Here is a 19,968-nt window from a genome sequence, read left to right as displayed (position 1 = left end):
TCTGGGGCCAAATGTTCTCACAAACTCCATTTCTAGGCACAAGTTTTGAATTTGGAAATATACTTATGATATACTTAGAAACTACTACTCTTGAGTGTATCATGTTTATATTCACTTGTTTTGAAGTGTCAGTTTTTGCAGTGATGCCACAAATAGTTACAAAATGGTGATCAATGAATGAAAAGATGTAGAGTACACACTATTTTGTCATATTTTTTATTTAAAACATCAAGCATCAACATTCAGTAGCTCACTAATACTAACTCACTAAACTAATAAAAATCTCAAGAAAACAGGATTAATAATCAGAAGGTTAGCAAAAACATTACTAAAGAGAATAGCAAGTATAGAATTTGTCATAAAAATTAGTAAAAAAAACAGCACATAAGCAGTGACAAATCCTGTTTAAACCTTTCTCTTATTGCATGCGAAGCAGTAAGTAGTTATAACAGCGTGTGACTTGCAAATGTAGATGTTACACCTATTGCACGTCATGTTGGTTTTTTTGCTCAACTTTGATTCACAGTGCTGACATCTTTTCCTCTTAGAGGGGGTTGAGACTGGCGAGGTGCCGGTTACTTTGACTTTACCAGAGCAGGCACGTGTTCCCATCCCTTTATGGTACTTTACGGGGGAGGCTTCACTTTCTGAAGAGCATGCTTGTGCTTCCTTTACCATATTCTGAGAGGCTGGCGTGCGGGGAATGCCTTGCCGTCTTTGCATGAAGGGAGTCACCAGAGCTTCCCCTAGCTCTTCCAGAAAGAGTCTCCTTTTGATGTTCTTGTTTTTGTTCCACATAGGATCTATTGCGGTCCAGAGCACAAGTGAATTGTAGGCGGAGACATCCAACATGTTAAAGAAAATAACCATTGGCCAACGCATTGTCTTTCTTTGGCAGGTGTATGTGGCAACTAGCTGGAAGTTAAATGACAAGCAAAAAAACACAAAAGTTTTAGTCATCAGCTGACAATTCAGGTCACTTCATACATGCAATTTGCCCTAAAATTCGTGATAAGATGGAAGTACTGACAGATCTTTTCAACTCTATTGTGTACATCCAGGTGTAACAGAATTTTGACAAAGAAAACATATGCACAGATGAATTGTTCACAATAAGATCTATAATATACATTTAGAAAATAGATAGGGTTGATTTTCATTTCATGCCAATAACGTATAATTAATTAATTAATGCAAAGAAGTAAAAAATACCTTGTCAAGATTGTCCACTCCACCTTTGGTCTTGTTGTAGTCTAGGATTATTTCCGGCTTCTTGTGCTCTTTGCTGCTTATTTCGGCATTTCTATGTAATGTGCTCATCAAAAGCACGTTTTTATTTTTTCTGGGACAGTAGGACACAAGAGCGTGTGTGTCGGTGAAGGCGAACATGGACGAGAGACAGGCCCTGCCTTTGACTGACAGGAGCGCAGGTGGGAGCTCAGCCTTGTTTGATCTGACTGTTCCGATCATGGTCATTTTTCTTTGAAGCAGCTCCTCGCCGAGGGCATACGAGGTGAAAAAGTTGTCACATGTAATGGTGTGTCCCTGGAGACCAGATGTCATGTCCAACACCACACGCATTCCCTGGTTCTTTTCTGGCTTTCTGTCGGCAGCTTTGCCAGTGTAGACCTGCATGTTCCATGCGTAGCTCGAGCTGGAATCGCACGCCGCCCAGATTTTAATTCCATACTTGCTCGGTTTACTCGGCATGTATTGTTTGAAGGGACAGCGACCTCTGAAAGGGACCAGGCACTCGTCCACAGTGATGCTCGGGCCTGGATTGTACAAGAGCGGCAGGCGTTGGACCCATTTTTCCCAGATGTCCCTTATTGGTGCCAGCTTGTCATCTTTCTTTCGGCCAGACTCTGCAACCTTTTTATAAAAGCAGAAGATCCTTGACATAATGGAAAAAGTTTTCAAAGGCATGGTAGCACGAAAAATTGCCCTCCCCGACACACCATGCCATAAGCTACCCAAAGCCTCATGGTGGGATCGATACACACCCGCCAGAATCAACAGACCGAAATAGGCCTGTAAGTCCGTCCAGTCCAGTCTTTTCCAGGCTTTACCAAAAACACGTTTCCCCTCTAAATTGGACATTTCAATCATAATCTTTTTAATGGGATCTGGGAAAAACAATTCAAAGGTTGATATTATGTCTTTGGCATTGGAACATGCAAACCTGGTTGGTCCAGGGGTCATTTTGATGACTCGATGAGTTGGTAATCTCCCTCGTCTCTCTGAAGGAGTTGTTGAAGTCCACAATATGTTCCCGTTTTTGGACTGGTAAGTGGCCTCCACCTCAGGAGGGTCCTCTTCCTCTTCCTCTTCTCCATCAGTAGAGTGATAGTCTGGGTCGAATTCTGTATTGTCCTCGGTTTCAGAAGTTTGATCGAAGAGGTCCTCTTCTGGTCCAGCTTCTCCTTCCAGGTCTCCTTCCTCTTCCATCCATCCATCACTTGAATGTAGGGTTGCATCTCTTTCCTCTTCCGTGCATCCATCAATTGTATGTAGGGTTACATATCTTTCCTCTTCTCCATCACTTGAATGTAGGGTCGTATCTCTTTCCTCTTCCATGCATCCATTACTTGAATGTAGGGTCGTGTCGCTTTCCCCCTCTCTGGATTCAAATAAACGAACCAGGGACTCCACAACACTAAACCGTCTCTTCATTATTCAGCGACAGAATGAACTGCAAGCAAGGTCCAAGGGAAGCCACATTTATAATTAAATTTGTAATACTTCAAATGTGCTCTAATACTAAAACGGTGAAACAACATGTTGAAAAACACTTTGGAAGAACAATATGGGGTCTTTACTATTAAAATTAAAAGATGACACTTTTCTTTAAAGCTAGTGATGTGCAAAGGTTTGTGTTTTTAGGGTTTAGGGTTTAGGGATAAGGATAGAAGATGTCATTAGCCGGCTCTGAAAACAATTGAAGGTTTTGAAATGTCCTCACCGAAGTAGTCAAATAACCTTTTTTGTTGTTGTTGATTCCAATAAAGTGGATGGTTTTAAAATACTGCTGCTTTTACATAAAAAATGATTAATGAACAAGTAATTAACAACAATTAAATTTGAACAAAATCTGTATATTTTCTATCAATCAGACATTCTGTAATATGGTTAAAATCATATTCTATACAGATGTCACTGTTAGAATGCAAGGAGTGTTTATGCATAATTAATGGAAAAAAAGCTAGATAAAGTTTGTCAATAATTTTTTTGAAGTTGGCTTGAAAAAGCCTAGTCAGAAAGTAGTTTCAAAAGCATGATGTTTAAAGGGTTAAGGCCATGCAGTCGATGTTGCAAGAAGGGGGGATGGGGGCTTAAAAGCAGATTAAAGGCATAGTCTGTCTGTCTGTTTAGATTTGAATTGTTAACTGTTGGAGTTTGAACAATCTTAACTCATTCCAAATTAATAAATAGAATCAGAGTTAAAAGAAGCAGGTCAGCGGAACGAAAAAGCGCAAGGTGTAGAAATGCATTTTTTTTTAAATTAGTTAAACTTATTTTAACTTGAGCGTCGTGTTTTTAGAATGCCATATCATGCGCAAGACGCTGCAAAAGATGCGAGCGCAATGCTCATACACATCCTGCTAGTGCATGTTTACATAAAAAAAAAAAGGAAAAGTAGCGCAGTGGAATGGAAAAACCAAGCGGCAACATTCCTGGCTCTCTCTTAAAACCAACACGGAACTTAACACTGCAATTCATCGACTGGCCGCTAGAGACAGACTGCAAAAGAGAGTCAATCCCATGTTAAAAACTTTACAGCAGAAAAAAATGTGTTTACAGCCTTGTGTAAAAAGTGGTTTTGGCCCTTCATGAAACTGTGAGGGGGGTGAATTTTTGTATAACTTAAAATTATATTAAGCCTTAAAGTTATGCATAATTAAGGGCGTGGCCACTTGAGTGACAGGTAGATTGTCGCTGCTGTCACTACTAGACGTTTGACTGCTGTCTGTTAGCGTCACGTCACCTCAGCTAATCCTGCCTTTTTGCCCATTTTCGTTTATTCCGGAGTGATGCGATGCCAAGATGGCGATGGCCGGCTATGCCCACTTTGGGTTTCTAAAATGATCTTCAGAAACCTACAGATGACGTCACGGATACTACATTTTTTTTACAGTCTATGGGAAAAATACATTCTGTGTGAACAGCCCCTAACAAATACAACAAACGCTGCATCCAAAATGGCGTACTGAGTAGGTACTACATTTGAATTTGAATTTACTTTGCGACCGTTAAAAAAGTACGCTTTATAGTATGAATATGGGTAGTATGAATGAAATTTGTACGTACTACATCCGCCATGTTGTTACTGTCATGTGACCTACCAGCATCAGTTGTGTCGCTTCACTAGCATTTATAAATCCCCTCCCGTGGCCTCATGGGATAGTAAAGTGTCCATCAAATGCACACTTCAGAATCTCTGCGGAAGTAGTAGTTTATCCGGGTACTTTTTTTTCACCAACTGTTTTTCCAATACTATGTATCGGACATACTACTCTTTTGGTGTAGGCCTATTGTTTTTCGCATACTATAGGTGGGAACTAGTATTCAATTTCGGACGTTGTGACAATGTCACGATTGTTCTAAGCCAATAAGTGATAAGCTGTGTCGTCAACGAGTCGAATGACGCAATGACACGGGACGTTATGCTGCTTAAAATAGCTGATTTCTCTGGATTTAAACATTGTTGGAAAAATTTGGGATAATGTATAATACATAAATCAGCTAAATATTTTGTTCTAGTGGTTTTTGGATTTTAATCAAATACTTTTGTTGTGAAAAAAAAAATGTTGTGCCTTTAACCCCTTATATTGGCCACAGCCATTACATATTTAAAACTGTAATATCCTATACTAATCTTGACAAACTATATTTCATTTGAAAGCTTACAATCTCTAGTTTACATATTTGGTGACTGATTTTCAAAATAAATGACAGAGGAGCCGTAATTTATCAATTTGCAACAAGAATATTTTCATACTCCTAAGGCGTGTTCAGACCTTTATTTTGAAATAGTGATGAACATGAAAAATTGATGAAAGAATGGTAGAAACCTCAGTTTGTTTTCATGCCAAGAGTTCAAAAGATAGCATCCATTCAATTCTTTTAGAAAAAAAGGTCTGAAAATGTTTTGAATATAAAGAAAAAATTATAGATTCAGCATTTGTGATGTGGCAGCGAGCTATAATGCACATACGTGTTCTTTTTGTGTTTCTTCTTAAAGGTTGAATTCATTTCAAAATCTGCCAAACTTCCAATAATACTTCTGAATGGGATGTCTACTTCATAAATTGTATGAAAATTGTAAAAAAAAAAAAAAAAAAATGGTTCAGATCACTCAAACAACATATGGAAATGGACGTGCCCTTATATGGGCAGTAATGTCAACTAGTGGAAAGGTTTGGTACTGCGCCCAAACAAAATCTCACTGAAAGCTTATTTTTTGAGATATCAACCTAAAATTTGAAACACAACTTGTTCAGATTTTTGGCTTTGATTTTTTGCATTTTTAGAGTCCACCAGGTTTTGAAAATATATATTTTATATAAAATATGAATAATAAAATGTTTAACATTGTACTTTTTCATAGACTCAAACTTCTATAACTTTTTTCTGTTTAACTTTAATTTATTTCACTTCTACAAAAATCATACAACCATTTAAGTTCGGAATGTGCATTTTCGTGTAAAAAAAGGGGGGCGCCGCTTAAGGGGTTAAGTGATTAACTCATAGTTATTATTATTATTATGTCTTTATTCCAGACCCATGGGTCCATATAAACATACATCATAAATTAACAAACAAACACCAAATACAATTTAAAAGACATACAAGCTTTCTTTCCAATGCTTCCAAAAACAAGAAAAATACCTTGTATCACTCAATGTAATGTCATTTAAGACCCTAATAATACTATTTTTTGAAACACTCAATCTACATATAAAATTATACATACATTTCCTTAAAACAGCATTCAACGTAGGCACATTATTACCCACAAACATTTGGCTTGCACTTGACCACCTTGGAAGCTTAAGCAAAAATCTAAGTGCATCATTGAATGCCACCTGAAGCTTTCTCATCTTTGCTTTAGAGTATTTACACCAAAGGTGGGCTGTATATAAAGAAGTACAGTATGCCCTAAATAGAGTTATTTTAACCTCATCTGTACACATACAAAATTTACGAGCAAGCATATTAGCCTGCCCATAAAGTTTACAGCACTGGCGCTGCACATCATCATCATCGTTTAAATCATTTTTAATGATGTGACCTAGGTATTTTACTTTATTCACTACATTTAAAACTTGGTCATCTAAATAAAAAGAAGGAAAATTTAGTTTAAGGTCTTCTTTGGCTTTAACAATCATGATAACACTCTTTTTAATATTAAATTTTATGTCATGCTTCATACCATAGCTTGAGCAAATTCGAAGCAACTGTTGTAAGCCGGCACTGTACGGAGACATAATGACAACATCGTCAGCATACATCAAATGATTAATGATACTATCACCTATCAGGCATCCAGTCTTACACTCATTTAATTCTACCGAAAGACCATCCACATATAGGTTAAAAAGAAGGGGTGACAATAACCCCCCCTGCCGAACCCCATTCGTCGTATAAAACGGCTCCGATACGTTATCACCCCATTGCACTTTTAGAGTTTGATGTATATACCAAAAATGTAAGATTCTTATCATATATGGGGAAACCCCTCTTTCCTGCAATTTTGTAAATAACTTAGTATGGTTAATTCTATCAAACGCCTTGGAAGCATCTAAGAAACACATGAAAACTGTGGAATTATGAGCATTGAACTTACTAGCTACCTCTTTTAACGAATATATGCATAAATCAGTGCCATGCTTACTTTTAAAGCCGAATTGATTATCCGTAGTTGTTAAATATTCTTTGACCCTATCCATGAGGATTTGTTCAAATATTTTCGAGAGGACACTCGCCAAAGCAATTGGCCTATAGTTTTCTGTCCCGGTTATTTTACCTGTTTTATCTTTAATAACAGGCACTAGTAAGACTGTTATCATGGAATCAGGTAACACTCCATGAAATAAAAAACCTGTAAAACACAAAGCAAGTAGCACTGAGATCCTAGAGCTAGCGTGTTTCAAATGTTCAGCTGTTATTCGGTCTGGACCACCAGCTTTATTATCGGCCAATTTCTCGATTGCGTACTTCACCTCATCAGGTGTAATAATCATACCTACATCATTTGATACATGACCAACTTTAAAGTCCTTCCTCTCCACACAATTAAAAAGACCTTCATAATGTTTCCTCCACAAGTTGACAATATCCTCAGCCCCAACTGCCCCATCCATGCTATTCGGCATAGGTATTTTCCTGTTATTTATAGCCTTAACTTCTTTCCAAAATTCATAAACATTATTTTGCTGAAGGTTCTTGGCCAATGAGTTTGCTCTCATGGACAGCTCGTTCCTTTTTATATATCGCAGAGCGTATTTAAATTTAGCATTTGCCACTTTCTTATCCTCAAATTCTGGGCCATACCTAGCTTTACCTTTTAAGACCCAGTGTTTGAATGCTACTCTGGCCTGCAAATGCAGTTCAGAGACATAATCATTCCATCCGGCCTTAAAATTATATTTTTTAACCCTTTTTTGGCAAAAAGATCTACTGGCATCATCTAAGCAACCCACTATTTCATCATACAGCTTACATAGATTGTACTTGTGCTTAGGATTCTTACAACCAGCATTATCACACACAATAGTCTCATTTGGGACTTCTATATTACTCAACCTCTTCTCTGTCAATAATTTATATCTCCAAAGATCATTTGCTGTGAGTCTTGCCCAGTCTAATTTGCTTTTTCGTTCGGAATGTTCACATTTAGTCAACTCAGGTAAACTTTCAACATTTAGCATAATTGCAATTGGTATGTGGTCTGTTGTAGCTAAGTTATATAATATTTCAAGTTTATCTAGGGAATCATGTGCATCTGCTGTACATATACAGTGATCCAGCCAGGATGTTGTATTCCATGCCTCACTTATATATGTAAAGCTTTCTGCTGGTAATAATGTTTGGCTGGAAAAAAACAACTTGCTATCCAGGCAAAACCTAATTAGCTGTTGGCCAAACAAAGAATTATTATCAGATATGTCAGCATTCATATCCCCCAATATAAATATACTAGTACATACATTTTCATTTATAAAAGCACTTATAAAAGCAAGCATATTCATATATTCATCTTCATTTTGGCTACATTCATATGGAGCATACACGTTCAAAATTACAAAGACCTTTTCATTATGCTCCACTTTGATTGCTATACACCAGTCTGCTTCTAATCTAATCACAGTAATCAGAGGGTCGTATTTCTTATGCCAAAAAATGGCCACACCACCAGGTATTCTGCCACGCATTATTCTCTTACTTAAGTCAGTTGTGGATTCTCCAACTCCATGGAAATCCTCATGCATGGAATTAAGTTTATCTAGATCTTGTTTTGATAAAAATGTCTCTTGTAAACACAGAATGTCCGCATTCTCCAAGAGTGTGTCAACAACACTCCGTTGTGCTTTATCACTAACATTCCGACCCAAGCGCAACCCTCTGCAGTTATATGACACAACTCTAAAATTCATAGATCATATAGATACAATAGACGCAAGCGCCTCAGATGCCGACACTCTTCTCAGGCTACTAGTTCAATAGTTCTCTGAATTAACTTAGCTATTTGTTGCATTTTATGAATGCATGTTTTTATTGCTGTCTGTGGCTATACGTTTATTATTCATTTGGCAACATTCTTAAGCTATGTCAGTAAAGCTAATCTGAATTTAAAATGTTGATGTTGAAAAATATGAAAAAAGCTGTGCTGCTATAGCGTCGCCCATTCATTTCTTTGCCTGTGTTCTTCATTGTAGATGTGGGTAAAACATAAACAAAATGGCAGCAGTTGGAATGTGAGAAGATCAATGGTATCTTATACATGATACCTTTGCACCTAATATCAAATGGATTATTCTTTGTGTGTAAAATGAAACGATGAAACGCATCAATATTTGAAAAGTCGCCTAGTAAACAATTTAACATCGGTGAGGCTTTCATGGCTTTAATTCAAATAAAGCTTTGTGTGCATCTTACCTTATTTCCACGAGATGTTTTGAAATGCACACAAATCCTTTACACAAACCTTCCTGTTATTCCCGTGAATTGCAGAAGCAGAATCTGCGTGAGGAACAAATGAGATTAGCACGAACACCAGCGCTGCATTCACACGGAAACGTTCATGTGCGGATTACTGTAATATTTGCAATAATACTGTTTCCCTGAGTTCAGGTGGTGCAGATATGACCATATTATTGACACTGTAATGGAGCAGAAGAGCTGTCCTCGTGTCCAGTGCACGCGCCCTCTGGTGATGCACATGCACAGTCTTGCAGATGTTGCACACAACGGAATCATATCTGAAGAATATTTTCGATGCTTAACTTACCGTATGTTCAATGAAGGAATTACTGAAAATTCAGACGACAATGTTGCAATCTAGCTGGAAATTAAAGAGCGTCATGAACTGTTTTTTCCCGATATTATAAATTGGGGGGTTAATATTGGATTTCCTTACACCAAAAATGAAAACACATATGCATGCAAATAACTACTTGATACTGTTTTAATTATTGTTGAGTAATATGTCTGCATGGGTTGCGAAGGCCACAGGTTCAGGTTGCAGGTTCAGAATGGCCTAAAGTACTGAGGTAATAATGTGGCGATCAGGGTTGCCAGGTTTTCGTAACACAACCAGGCCAATTTCTATTAAAAAGGAATAGGACGAGGCTGCAGACCTGGAGCCGGTATAGATATACGCCCCACGCATTTTTACCCCTATGTTTTTTAACACCCCAGGCAGTTTTACGCCCCTGTTGTTCCTGGTGCGTCCAGTAGGGGAAGGCTGTACAGCGACACGAATTCAGGTATATTTTTTTTCTTCTTTTTTATTTTTTATTGCAAATGAAAGGATACATTAACAGTGAGAAGAGAAAAACTAAAATAAAAACAAGGGGGGTATACGGACATCAAAAGAGATTGAACTAGGCTACACAAATCAATACAATATAACATTTTGTCAATATAAAAAATTAAAGGTTATTTACAACAGACTAAAATATATTATTTGTTTTAGAAAACTTTTGAGTTGAAAGGTTTTGACATTTTTTTTAAAGAAGACAAAATGGACTTTATATCAGAGGAGAATATTCTAAAATCAGGATTATATTGAATCGTTCTGGCTTTATGAAGATGAAATTTGCCCAGAAGACAAAGTAATAATACCGTATAATCAAGATTAACATCATTTGAATGAAAATCTGACAAAAAAAATTATGTTAAATAATCTGCTAAAGTTATTGTTGTTTAGCAATGCAACATTTATTATTTATAAACGGTATGTAGATATCAATTCATTTCTATATATCAATGGATGGGTCTATAATTTATTTAGAGAGAAAAAAAGACCTGACGGTCAGGTTTATGTTCTGTCTGGCTCAAACTTAGCTAACCACGTGACGGTTGGGCAGCTTCACTTTTAAATTAATTTTCTTTTTAAATTTTTTTTGTTGCCTGTCTTTAGCTTGCGTGAGAAGGCCTCTTCTGGTAAGACCCTGTTTACTCCTTGCTTTAAAACAAACTCCACATGGTTTCTGGAGCAACATTATAGTAGATATTGGAAATATTTGAACTTGTTTTTTTACAGTCTGAAGTGAACACACAAAAGACATAGGCATGTATATATGTATATATGTAAATCTCTCTCTCTGAGTAAAGAGTTGAACTATACACTCACTCAAATATTTTGATTATTTCCAACGTCAAACATGATAAAACCCACTGTAAGAAACTGTAGTCTGCCTCGACCCAGATTCCACTCCAAAATATATTTTAGAATGAGCTCATCCCCAAAATGGCTTAATTATTGTAGAGATGAAGGAAGTCAAAGTTATATTGTTCCTTTACCATTGATCACAGCCTAAGCAAATAGTAGTCAATTGTAGAATGGGAATGGGTGTGGGACATAGAGAACCTTTTCAGACAATGGGGTGCCTCAACTTCATTAACATACAGACCACAGCTGTTACAACAAGGGACACTTGGGGGAGGAACATGGTTGTAAACATGGGGGGAAACGTGTGTGTGTGTGTGTGTGTGTGGGGGGGGGGGGGGGGGGGGGGCATTCTGTGGACTAAATTAAAATGTGTTATGGAGCTGAGATTACAGGTAATTACATCTGCCTAAATATTTAATACATACAACTAGCAGAGAATGAGTTCTGCGGGAACAGATTCTGTGTGGACCTGCAAATGAGTCAGAAACCCACCGCGGTTTAAGAACAAAGTGCATCTAAAGAAAAGGGATAAAATGGCGTTTCACATTCTAATGGAAGGGGTCAGGCAGAAGAACATCATTGCATTATAAAGCCTGCCTGCGGAGGAAGACCAGCGCCGGGGCCGTGAGGGTATGGACATGAATATGAGGGCACCATGTTCGGCAGAGGAGCACTGATGCTCTGAGAGTTGTACGGGTGTGACGTGGCTGATGGTCTTGCATGAGCTGGAGAACCATTAGCTAGCCTTTGGAAAGGTGCGCTGGAGTTAAGGGTCTCCTGAGCTTGTGAAGGATCATTACAGGAACCCTGAGGAAGATGAACACCCTTCAGCACCATCTCCTGTAGCTTATCGATCTTCACACGCCGAAGATGCGCCAGCGTCCTCTTGCTCTGGTAGTCGTCAACGAAGCTGTCCAGAGGCAACGATCCGTCCAAGAATGCGTCGGCCATGTTCTAGAAAACACGTGGGAAAATCTTAAGACATTACACATCTCATAAGAGTTAAAAATCAGCAAATGAAGTTATGCATTTCTGAAAATCGGAAAAATGTCCTCACCTCAGTTTCTTCCTCGATCTTGGCTCCTTCGGTTTGCAAAAGAGCCAGCAACGTGTCTAGTGAACTGTTTCCTGAAAAAGATCCCATTTAAATCATGATTACATACAGAACAAACTGAAATATTCTGAAATTCACCAAGTGGCATCCGGTTGTCTCCATTAGACTCATTAATATTGCATTCTTTAACTAGACAGTTATCTTAGAAATAAATGGTTATTTAGCATTTTGGTGTAAAACATCTGATCAAACAATAAATCATGGAGGCATAATTACGGTTGATACTTGAAGCAGAAGATCAAGTTGTGCATAAATGCAAAAACTAATGAATGAAAGTCATGTCACTGCATCCTTTAAAGCCTCATATACAGTCTGTGATGAAGAAATCCTCATAATATGGGTGTGTGTTTTGCATAGTGTGTATAACTTTACATCAGTGTGGTTACTTTTGGAAATTATTCTTTGTATTGCTTGCCGTAACTGTTGTCTGTCTGCCGTATCCTATTGACCCTGATAAACACGATTACTTTCAAAACTTTTGCTCAGGTAAACTGACACTGAAAGTATAGAGAAAGCTGAATAAATACAGAGCAAGAAATACAAGCCCTCCACAGAGACGTTTGTGTATCAGTTTGACCGCCTATTCAACAGGAGGTTAACCGATCATGACGGCAAATCCCCATCTTTCCAGAGTAAGCCATCCTTACTTTTCATCATTGAAACAACCAAGTTTGTGGTTGTTTATGTGTTCTCCTTTGTTGTGCTTAATGTTGTTTTATTGGTTAACTGGATAGTAGTCAACAAGTCAAACATAGCCTGATCTCAATGCTAAAACTGCCTACAATCTGTTCTATGAAAAAGTTTGGAGTTAAACAACTTTAGTACATGTTGAATGCTGTATCTCCTGAAACGTCGTGCTTATTCATTTGTGGATGTTATCTCAATCTGTTATAATGTTACACCATACCACTTCATTAACTGTATACTGTCTTCTACACTATATCATATACTGTTTATACTGCACTACCTGTGTCTATACTGTTCACATTGCACTTTTCTGCATTTTTGCACTTCTGGTTAGACACTAACCTTTCTTTGTCTCTATAATTGTAATCTGGACAATGACAACAAAGGTCAAACTCATGTAAATCTAATCTAATCTAAACTCCGGCTACCTGTACACAGATACATGTCACCTAATATCACCATTATAAATTGTTACGCATGTAGTTCAATTTTCCATATTTATTGTAGGCTACGTTCATTGTGTCAGTATCAGCATTTGCTTTCTACCATGCACAAATAAAAAATGTCACTGAACTATTGCTGTGTAATTGAGCACTTAAACACACCAAACCAACAATTACTAAAAACACACACAAAAACTGATTTTGCACGGGCACTGCACTAGTATAGTTTAAATGCAAATTGTGTCATTGTTTTGGACCACACTAGCTAACAGATAATAGTAGGACTAACATATGCATACTAAAATTATAGACATTAAGTTTATCAATCAACTGGTTACTATTCGGAACATAGTTTGAAATGCATCTGGTATCAATTTACCTGCTATTTAATGAATATTTTTCGTTTTTGCACTCTTTAAAGGTCTCTGTGTAGCTACTCTCTTATGTCAGAATAGCAAAAAGATGACATTTATGTCATTCAAATCTTTACTGGAAATGCAGGAATAAAAACTTACTGGAAATAAAAACTTTATTTCCAGTAAACTGTAAACAGTAAACTGGAAATAAAAACTTTACAGGAAATAAAAACGGGACAAGGCAAAAATGGTTAAATTTTATGTTCATGTTTTTTGTTGAACATTTTTGTCAATATTCCGATTCGACCACTAGTGGCCGCCACGGACCACTGACACATTTTGGCCACATTCATTCACTATAATAGCGTGCCGCACGAGTGCTATTTTTAGACCGCAAGGCCGCGTGACGTCAGCAACGTAAACCGGAAGGGGGTCAACATAGAAGCGCGCTCGCTTATGATTCATGCTAGTACTGCTTGTTTTCTGCCGGTTATCCCTCAAATAAGAACATGCCGAGTAAACACTGCTGCTATGGAACTTGCAGAAACGACTCCAGACACTATGACCGTCCACATATGAAGGATGTATTCTTTATTCGTTTCCCGAAGCCAAAAACCCAGAGGGATAAATGTGAACGATGGGTAAACTTGTGCGGACGTCCAAAAGACCAGTTCAATGTTGTTGGTTGTGACCAAGTAGCATTAGCGATCGCTAAACAAAAAATAAATACATTAATAATAATAAGGTAACACTTTACAATACGGGTGCACTAATCTGCATTAATTCATGCTTAACTAATGCACAGATAATCATGTGTTAATGTATGACTCATGAGGAACTAAACCATTAATTAATGATTACTGCATCAGCAACTAATAAAGATTCTAAATGATTAATAGATTAAGTAATATATGAATTGTTATTAATTAAATGTGTGATAATGTATTAATTCCTTAAGAACTTATTTTATTAACTAAAAGTTTAAATGAATGTGTTAATTACCACAGTTGGTCAAAGTCATGTACTTCAACTTCCAGTTGCCTGCTTTAATTAATTACTATTTAATTAATCATTTAGAATCTTTATTAGTTGCTGATGCAGTAATCATTAATTAATGGTTTAGTTCCTCATGAGTCATACATTAACACATGATTATCTGTGCATTAGTTAAGCATGAATTAATGCAGATTAGTGCACGGTCCGTATTGTAAAGTGTTACCAATAATAATATAAATTACCCCCAACAACTGTCAGACGTAAGACAACCAGAGGACATAGTATATATGACAGACAGGACATAGGTTGGTAAAATATAGCTTGTTGAAACTGCAAAATGTCACTGTCAGTGGCGTAAGGCGATGTTTTTTTGGGGAGAAATTCTGTCGATAACAATCTACCTCTGGATCAGGTCGGCTCTTTTTCCCGTCTTTTTCAGCCCTCTACACTCAAGCCATCTCTTCAATTGAATATTTGTATGTTCTTCTACTTCTATACCAGTGAATTTGGCACCGGGGACATCATTTTCGGACAGAGTTAGCAGGTTTAGCTCAGTAGACATCTCGTCCGTAAACTGTTTACATGCGTCTAGCATGAGTGACACGCGCGAGTTTGACCCCCATAGCAACCGTCGCTAGCTTCATGAATATTAATGAGAAAAGGTGACGTATATCGTGCGGTACGCTATTCAATCACAAAATTACTGTTCCCCCCCTTAAATTATTTCTGAAACTAACGTTATATCACACAATTCGGACTCAAAGCTATTAATTTTTATCGTAGGTCAACACATTTTTTTTTTTCTTCCCAGCAAGACATTTCAAATGTTTTAAAATTAAACATATTCTGATACAAAAATCCTCATGCATCGATACATAAATCCATTTTTCCACACTTTATCTGATACAGCTCATTTTAATTGGTCTATATCCTGTTCATTTACATTACACGGATGTGTCAAAAGTCACTGTTAAGTGTTTGGGTGCAGCTTTGTGTTGAATTGCCTCACCCATCATCATCATCCCTAGTGTGAGATCATCATCCAGACAAACAAGAAATCCCATTATTTCCCTTATCACGGAGGCATGCTTGACATTAAAACGGTTCAGGTAAGAGAATATGATCACTTTATTCTCTCTAAATCTCACTGTATTGAGCTCATGTGTGTTGCATTTAGAGGATTAGCTCCTCTGGCTAATGTCGGCTAACAGTTAGCAGACAGTTTGTTATGATGAGAACTCACAGCCACGTAGAAACACAAATATACGGAATTTGTGACTAAAAACACACTTGATCATATTTGTTTAGAGGGATATTATGTGAAATTCTTGGATAGTTTTTTATTATTGTTTTGACAGTTATCGTTTGGCTGGTTGTCGTTAGCTCGCTAGAATAATAAACATTATTTTAACAGTCCAGTCCAAATTGATCGAAATCGCTGATTGAATTAAGTGCCATTTTTTATTATTTCAAATATTTAGTTAATAACCAGAAGCAAAAGTATAGATAACTTTATTTTACTCCTCCTTAAACGAAATTAATTACCAGTGGTTTATTATTCAATAGAGTAAATAATATTATTTTTTGTCACTAAAAGTGCTGTGGTATTACCATGATAGAGTGATTTTCAGAGGGTAATACCATGATACAGTACACAAATACATGGTACTACCATAGGAATTTTTTTTAGGATAGTTGTGTTACCGTTAAGTTTTATTATGTGTAATTTTGTGGATTAGCGCAAGTATAAATTATTTTGTACCCAGGATTAACTGTCATTAACCGACACAAATAGCCATGGTTACCATGGTAACAACAGTTCCCACCAAAGTGCCATAGTTAGTTATTTGATCATTGTTAATTATATAAAATCATGAGAATTAATATATTTATTTCCCCTCCAACAGTCACTAAAAAAGTACTGCCATGTATTCCACTTTGATAATAATGTTTTTTTTTTACCATGTCTTAAAGTTGACATGAAACAGAAGTTGCTCTAGTCTTTTCTTCCATATAAGAGTGCATTAGGGCCCGTCCATTTATCGTCGGCTCTGGTTCCGGAAGTATTTTCTCCATTCGTTTCCCCATAGAGATTTTTTTTTTTTTTTAAGTCTTTGTTAAAGGGTTATAAGCCATGATGAACCAATCCAAACAGCTAAGAGGTGAATCATAACATTGCAAATTTTAATTTGAAGCAAAAATGTATTTGTATATTGGACAAAATTAAGTCTTAGTTAGGGAAAGTTTTAGTGAGGGAAAGAACTACAATCCCATGAAGCATTGCGAACAACATAATCAAATTAAAAACGATGGAGAAATATAAAGGCTTGTTCGATTTGAACCGGCGCCGCACAGCCACAGACCGATCGGTTTATGACATCAAAGTACCGCGTCCGCGAGAGCGATTCAAAAGCATACGGAGACGTCTGCTCTCTCTCGCGGTACTTTGATGTCATTCACCGATCGGTCTGTGCGGAGCGGTTCAAGTCGAACAAGCCTTAAAACGTTTACAAGAAATGCAAATTCACCGTATTTATTTTCTAAATGCATGTTATAGAGCTTATTGTGAACAATTTATCTGTTCATACGTTTCATTTTCTTTTTGACCTCGTAATTTTCTCTCTGGTGTCGTATGCAGGACTTCTCCAATCATTTAGTCTGCTTAAATTTTAGCCAATCATGTAGTCTGCTTCAAGCCCGCCCCTGCATGCTCATGGAAGAGTACAACGCCCACAAATCCAATAAACAACTTATTGATAAAACCAATTCCTACCTTTTTTCTTTTTTGATAATCTGTTACACTTGTTGCTATTTTTGTTTCATCACGACTTTAAATTTAAGGTGGACACAGGTACTTTTTGAGTTTTTAGGGGTTTATCATCATACAATAAAACAATTAAACACAAATTGCACGCTTTACTTATATTAACATTTCTTCTGTCAGCAGGGAATCCTATCTGGTCAAGGAGGGTTGACGTTTCTCCAGGCCCTGCAGGAATAGCACATGTGTGCATAAAGCAGGGAATATGAGTACGGGGAAGCCAAGTGGTCTCAAACCACCCACCAAGATTGGTAAACCAGCTTCGGCGCCAACCAAAACCTCGCCCACCTCAGGTGAGTAACCTATGGGTTACATTTTAAATGCACTGATTCGGGCATGACGTGCCTTTATTTTTGCTGACTGCAGCTGGCGCCAAGGCTGTAACATCTCCGACCTCCCATACCAGCCAAGATGCCCCGTCAGATTTCTCTGTTGGCGAACGTGTTTGGGTCAACGGGAATAAACCGGGTTCTGTGCAGTTCATCGGAGGTACTCAGTTTGCACCGGGCCAGTGGGCAGGAATAGTTTTAGACGAGCCCATCGGGAAGAACGATGGCTCTGTGTCTGGAGTGCGCTACTTCCAGTGCGTGGACTTGCGAGGCATATTTACTCGGCCCTCCAAACTCTCTCGTACCCCCGTGGCAGAGCGGGAGACCAATGGCACGCAGACTCCCGCCAACAAGTCGTCCGCCTCCCCCGCCAAAGATCCTGCTCCTGTCACTCAGACCATTAGTGCAACCACCAAGACCTCATCAAACCTTACCAGGGCCACCAGCGAGTCTGCATCCAATCTGTCTGAGACGGATTCGGCCAAGAAGTTACAGCGGGACATGAAGCTGGGTGATCGTGTGCTGGTAAGGCCCATATCTGGTCTGTCTTCACACTTTAGTGGCTCATTGAGGGAAGTTTGAGGTAATGCGTTGCTTGCAATCCTTAGGTTGCAGGATCCAAGGCAGGTGTTGTGCGTTTCCTGGGCCAAACTGACTTTGCGAAAGGCGAATGGTGTGGCGTTGAGCTGGACGAGCCTCTTGGAAAGAATGACGGGGCAGTGGCTGGTGCAAGGTAAGGCCACAATTTGTCAAAACTACACAAGATCAACCCACTTTTCATGTTCAGTTCCCAGCAGTTCCCCTGCTGCATGACTGGATCTAATAAGTAAAACAAACGATTATCAGTTTAAACTAAAGGTTGGACTCGATAGTGTTCCTAACAACTACCAAAGATCCAGTGATTCATGGATATTGACATGCAGCCAGGAATCATGCTTCCTGACATTCATATACTGTATGCCTGATTTCGACGCCGGGGAAATACATAAAGAAAATTTGTCTGTGAACGCTTTTTATAAATACAATATAGGAAGGTCTAAATCTGGATGTAGACTCAATGTTATATAGCGTCATATCGTCCAGCCCTAAAACTTCTATAGTTTTGTCAGCTCAGTTTATTTAAAAACAACCAATTATGCTGAGTATAGATTTGGTAAATATTTATTTGATGAGTTGTCAATGCAATATATAACAATACAATATATAGGGTATGATTTTACCCCAAAATTCAACATACTGACAAAAAATTATAACTGCAAATGTTTCGCTGGCTGGAGTCCAGTTGTTTCTGTAAATTGTAGCTATCCATTTGCTTCTCTTTTTTGTAGCTTTTGACAGTCAGTAAAAATTTACTTCAGATTTCTTGTCAAATCTATTTGTACAGTCAATCTCAAAGCTTTTTTCCTGTTTTGGACGTGTTTTGTGTGTTTTTCACGGCATTCTCGCTTAAACCAATGCTGCCTGCCACTCAGTCTTTTTGCCACTCAGTGGGCGTAACCGCAGTCACTCCAGACAGTGACGTCACGTGCATACCCTCTATAATAAAAAAAATCCTGTTTCGCTCTGAAATATTACATTACAGAAGTAAAACGAGTTGTCAATGCTGTGTCATGTTGGTTTTAACCTCAGGTTACTCTAGTTGAACTGTCTTTATGGGAAGTGTACTGAAAGTACAGTGCATATAAAAAGTAAACACACCCCTGTTAAAATGGCAGTTTTTTTGTGATGTAAAACATTTTAAAAAGACAACTCATATCAATACTTTTGCACATTTAATGTAAAAATCACATCCTATACAATGCCACTGACACTCAAAGTGACAGTTTTCATAAAACAAAAAACAAAAAAAACAAATTGGAATAACTAACTGCATAAGTGTGCACACCTTGAACTAATACTAAGTTAAAGCACCCTTAGATTGTATTACAGCACTCTGTTTGGATATGAGTCTATCAGCTTGGATATGAGTCTCCCTCTTGATTAGGGAATATTTATGTATTTTTATGCTTCACTCTCACAGGTATTTTCAGTGCCTCCCAAAGTATGGACTATTCGCTCCTACGCACAAAGTCACACGCATCGGATTCCCGTCCACCACTACTGCCAAATCCAAAACCTCCAGGCGCAGGTCAACCCTAAAGAACAGCCCCAGCGCATCTTCCGTCAGCTCCCTCAGCTCCGTCACCTCCTCAGTCGGAGGCAAACCCAGCCGAGCGGGCCTGGTACAGTCCTGCTCCTTTCACTCTCAGTATATGTTCTTCTCCATATATTATTAGAAATAATACCTGTCAATAATCTTTCAGCTCACAGAGACGTCTGCACGGT

At 38.0% G+C, this 19,968-nt stretch overlaps 3 protein-coding genes across 3 annotated transcripts in view; 1 reads left to right on the top strand and 2 right to left on the bottom strand.

Annotated features, from left to right (window-relative positions):
• Positions 1–222: 222 nt before the first annotated feature.
• Positions 223–9,775, bottom strand: LOC306991421 (piggyBac transposable element-derived protein 4-like). Its single transcript, XM_079599252.1, has 3 exons — positions 9,160–9,775; positions 1,213–2,692; positions 223–915 (listed from the first exon to the last, which is right to left on the bottom strand). Exons 2-3 carry the CDS (start codon positions 2,671–2,673, stop codon positions 406–408), a joined length of 1,971 nt encoding a protein of 656 aa, XP_079455378.1. The 5' UTR covers positions 2,674–2,692; positions 9,160–9,775; the 3' UTR covers positions 223–405.
• A 1,568-nt stretch (positions 9,776–11,343) lies between these two features.
• Positions 11,344–12,085, bottom strand: LOC306991438 (vacuolar protein sorting-associated protein 37B-like). The gene is made up of 2 exons (XM_079599281.1): positions 11,955–12,085; positions 11,344–11,851 (listed from the first exon to the last, which is right to left on the bottom strand). Exons 1-2 carry the CDS (start codon positions 12,039–12,041, stop codon positions 11,474–11,476), a joined length of 465 nt encoding a protein of 154 aa, XP_079455407.1. The 5' UTR covers positions 12,042–12,085; the 3' UTR covers positions 11,344–11,473.
• Positions 12,086–15,401: 3,316 nt separating this feature from the next.
• Positions 15,402–19,968, top strand: part of clip1b (CAP-GLY domain containing linker protein 1b) — a 22,646-nt gene continuing 18,079 nt past the window's right edge. The window contains exons 1-6 of the mRNA XM_079599054.1: positions 15,402–15,602; positions 17,441–17,607; positions 17,681–18,168; positions 18,252–18,376; positions 19,664–19,865; positions 19,947–19,966. Coding sequence (XP_079455180.1) covers positions 17,520–17,607; positions 17,681–18,168; positions 18,252–18,376; positions 19,664–19,865; positions 19,947–19,966 — 923 coding nt within the window. The 5' untranslated portion in view covers positions 15,402–15,602; positions 17,441–17,519. The remainder of the gene's footprint in view (positions 15,603–17,440; positions 17,608–17,680; positions 18,169–18,251; positions 18,377–19,663; positions 19,866–19,946; positions 19,967–19,968) is intronic.

This window comes from Phoxinus phoxinus (genome assembly GCF_949152265.1).
Source record: "Phoxinus phoxinus genome assembly, chromosome: 23".
NCBI classification, from domain to species: domain Eukaryota; kingdom Metazoa; phylum Chordata; class Actinopteri; order Cypriniformes; family Leuciscidae; genus Phoxinus; species Phoxinus phoxinus.
This window is presented reverse-complemented; position numbering and strand designations above follow the sequence as displayed.